The sequence below is a fragment of the Nicotiana sylvestris genome, chromosome 7 (genome assembly GCF_000393655.2).
Source record: "Nicotiana sylvestris chromosome 7, ASM39365v2, whole genome shotgun sequence".
Lineage (NCBI taxonomy): Eukaryota > Viridiplantae > Streptophyta > Magnoliopsida > Solanales > Solanaceae > Nicotiana > Nicotiana sylvestris.
Window position 1 is genome coordinate 46,577,309 of NC_091063.1, and position 2,733 is coordinate 46,580,041.

Here is a 2,733-nt window from a genome sequence, read left to right on the forward strand (position 1 = left end):
CAAGCAAGGAAGAAATGTTAGAAAAAATCAGAACTTTTATCGAAGTGATCTATCCTCTAAATAATCTTCAAAATAAAACTTATCATGGAAAACTCTGTTTGAGCATTGGAAGGAAAGAATTGGAAGTAGGCACATGACACCAGTAACTTTGTGTTCAATTGGAAAGAACATATATAGCTCAAAATTATCTTAAAATTACTACAACCATATTACGGACCTATTATATATAAGTACTAGACCAGCTACCTGAAACAGGTAATAGTAATAACCATGTTTCGATTATGGTCAATTTTTGTGTACCAATGTTTATTCTACGCAACACTCAAATTGGAAAAACTTGTTCAACGGTTGGACAATAGATTCTGTTTTTCTTAATATCTGAGTTGGAAGATGAAGCTGACCGCTTTTGAACAAATTATATTATGCTTTGCCTCATGAATATATGCAGCTTAGGTCAACGTTTGATAAAATACGCAAAGCATGCGATCAGTATATAAATTAAAAAGGGGACAGCCTCACCTAATTCTTGGATTCTCTTTAATCAATATGACTAATTATCACGTTCATTTTTAGGTTACCAAATACCAAAATCATTTCTTGGACCAAAGCAAATCATAATCGGCTTAGTTAATCCAATAGACCCTCTAGCCCTTGTCCCAATATTTCCCCTTTATCCACCAAGTGAAGTGTCCATTGTCACCATTATTTATATGAACTTCCTTTAAATGTACTGTAGGAATTAACTTATATTCACTGTCAGAGTAATAGACTTTCTACACTATCAATATAACTTAACCTACTATGCTATAGTATGTTACTTGTCTTATTATTCAATTACTAATTCTGTTGTTTATGGATGGATATCCTATAATTAATATTTAAATGACTTGCTAATATAATTTTTTTTAATGTATATATATAAAAGTTCAACTCATTAATATATGATACACACAAACTTATAATTTAACCAAAATCTTCCCTTCAAATTAAAATGTACTGTTGGAAAAGGAATTGTAGAACACTGTAGCCGGAGTAACAAATCATCTATTTTTGTCATGTACTTTGTGTGTATACAAGAAAGCTACGGGACAGAGCTGTTACCATGGCTAAGAAGTGAAGCCATGGAGTACCGAATTTGATCAAAAAATAAACATCAAAATTCATACCTAATTGCACTATATTAATCATTGTCTCTCAAGATCAATATTTATACCATCTTCTTCACCACAAGATTGAACAGCTTGAAATCGTCTTGATGATATTTCCCTGCTAAGCATTCTCCTAAACGAGCTTAATCTCGAACTTGGTCCACTAATTTTAGCTAATGATGATGATGAAGGCTGTGTTAATCCGCAATCTGAACTCACTTCAATATTTATTGAATCACCACCCTCGAGCGACGGCGCCGAGGGCGGAGTGCGGCCTACAATGCCCTCTCGGGGCTCCGGAACTAACCGGGGCTCCGCCTCAGTCCGGCAAATTGGACACGTTGATTGAGAAACCAACCATTTATCAATGCACTCTGCATGAAAAACGTGTTTGCAATTAGGCAAAGTCCTAGCCGTTTCGCCATCTTCAAAAACGCTCAAACAAATCGTGCACTCAACAGAATTATTTTCTTTAGCACCATCGGCAAGATTATTCTGCTTGAAAGTAAATATAGGAAGCGAAGCTATAGCGGACGGTTGGAGTCCTTGTTTGGGTGGCTCGATTTGGGCGGCGCTTAATTGTTGAAGCGCCGCCCTCTGTCGAGCTTGGCGTCTAAGCACACACCGTGCGTATATATGAAGGAGGCTAACGAAGAAAATAACTATAGATAATGAAATAATGGCTGTTAACATGATCTTGCTGTTAAGATCATATTTCTTTGTTCTGTGGTGATCAAAAAACGGGTGATCATTATCGTCAAAGCCCATGATGTTGTTTGCTGTGAGGAGAGTAGAAGGGGTGGCTGTTACAATATTATAGGAGTGGTTCTATGTTTGGTTAAGACAAATTCAAGAACCAGATTTTTAAAAGATGGTCTTGGTTTGGTAATAACAATGAAAGAAAACAACAAACCATGTGAGTATGTATACGAAGAAAGTATATATTTTCAATGGGATTGACTTGTTGATTCTTTTTGGAAGAAATCCTGCAAACTAAAAAGAGAAAGGGGTATGAGATTTTTTCATTCAACTCATAAATTGTGAATCTTAACTACAAGAAATAGTTAGCACCTCTATTTATAATATTGTAAATCCCACTTTGAGTAGAACTAGAAAACCTATTTCCATATGAGTTTTGCTAAAAATCCTATATAGACATAAATAAATTAAAGAAACTATCAAATATAAAATCCTAATAATTTAGATTTTTTATTCTTATTTAATTTAGAAATTAATAAATATCAAATCCTAAATAATTTAGGTTTTCCACTCTTGGTTTGAAACTTATTTTATTTAATTATTTAATAACGATGGTGTCGGATTGGGTTTTCTAGTTAGGGTCCCATTGTCCAAATGTTTTTTTTTTTTTTTTTTTTTTGCTTTCTGAGAAAACTAGTAAAATGTTAACCTAGTTGTTGAATTATAAACAAGCAATGCTTAAACGGCACAGTAATTACTTTATTGTTTCAAAATAGAGAAAAATCTAGTTGGTTGACTAAGGTGAATTATGATTTTTTTTTGGCCAGCATTATCGTTTGAAATTATATATATTTCATTTTCTCCTTTAATTTTCTTTTTAAACTTC

At 33.4% G+C, this 2,733-nt stretch overlaps 1 protein-coding gene across 1 annotated transcript; it reads right to left on the bottom strand.

Moving 5' to 3' along the window:
• Nucleotides 1–962: 962 nt before the first annotated feature.
• Nucleotides 963–1,991, bottom strand: LOC104214611 (E3 ubiquitin-protein ligase ATL41-like). Its single transcript, XM_009764306.2, has one exon. It carries the CDS (start codon nucleotides 1,914–1,916, stop codon nucleotides 1,185–1,187), a length of 732 nt encoding a protein of 243 aa, XP_009762608.1. The 5' UTR covers nucleotides 1,917–1,991; the 3' UTR covers nucleotides 963–1,184.
• Nucleotides 1,992–2,733: the final 742 nt, after the last annotated feature.

Coding starts and splice junctions, on each gene's coding strand:
- LOC104214611 (XM_009764306.2), bottom strand. CDS start 1,916: ATGGGCTTTGACGATAATGATCACCCGTTTTTTGATCACCACAGAACA.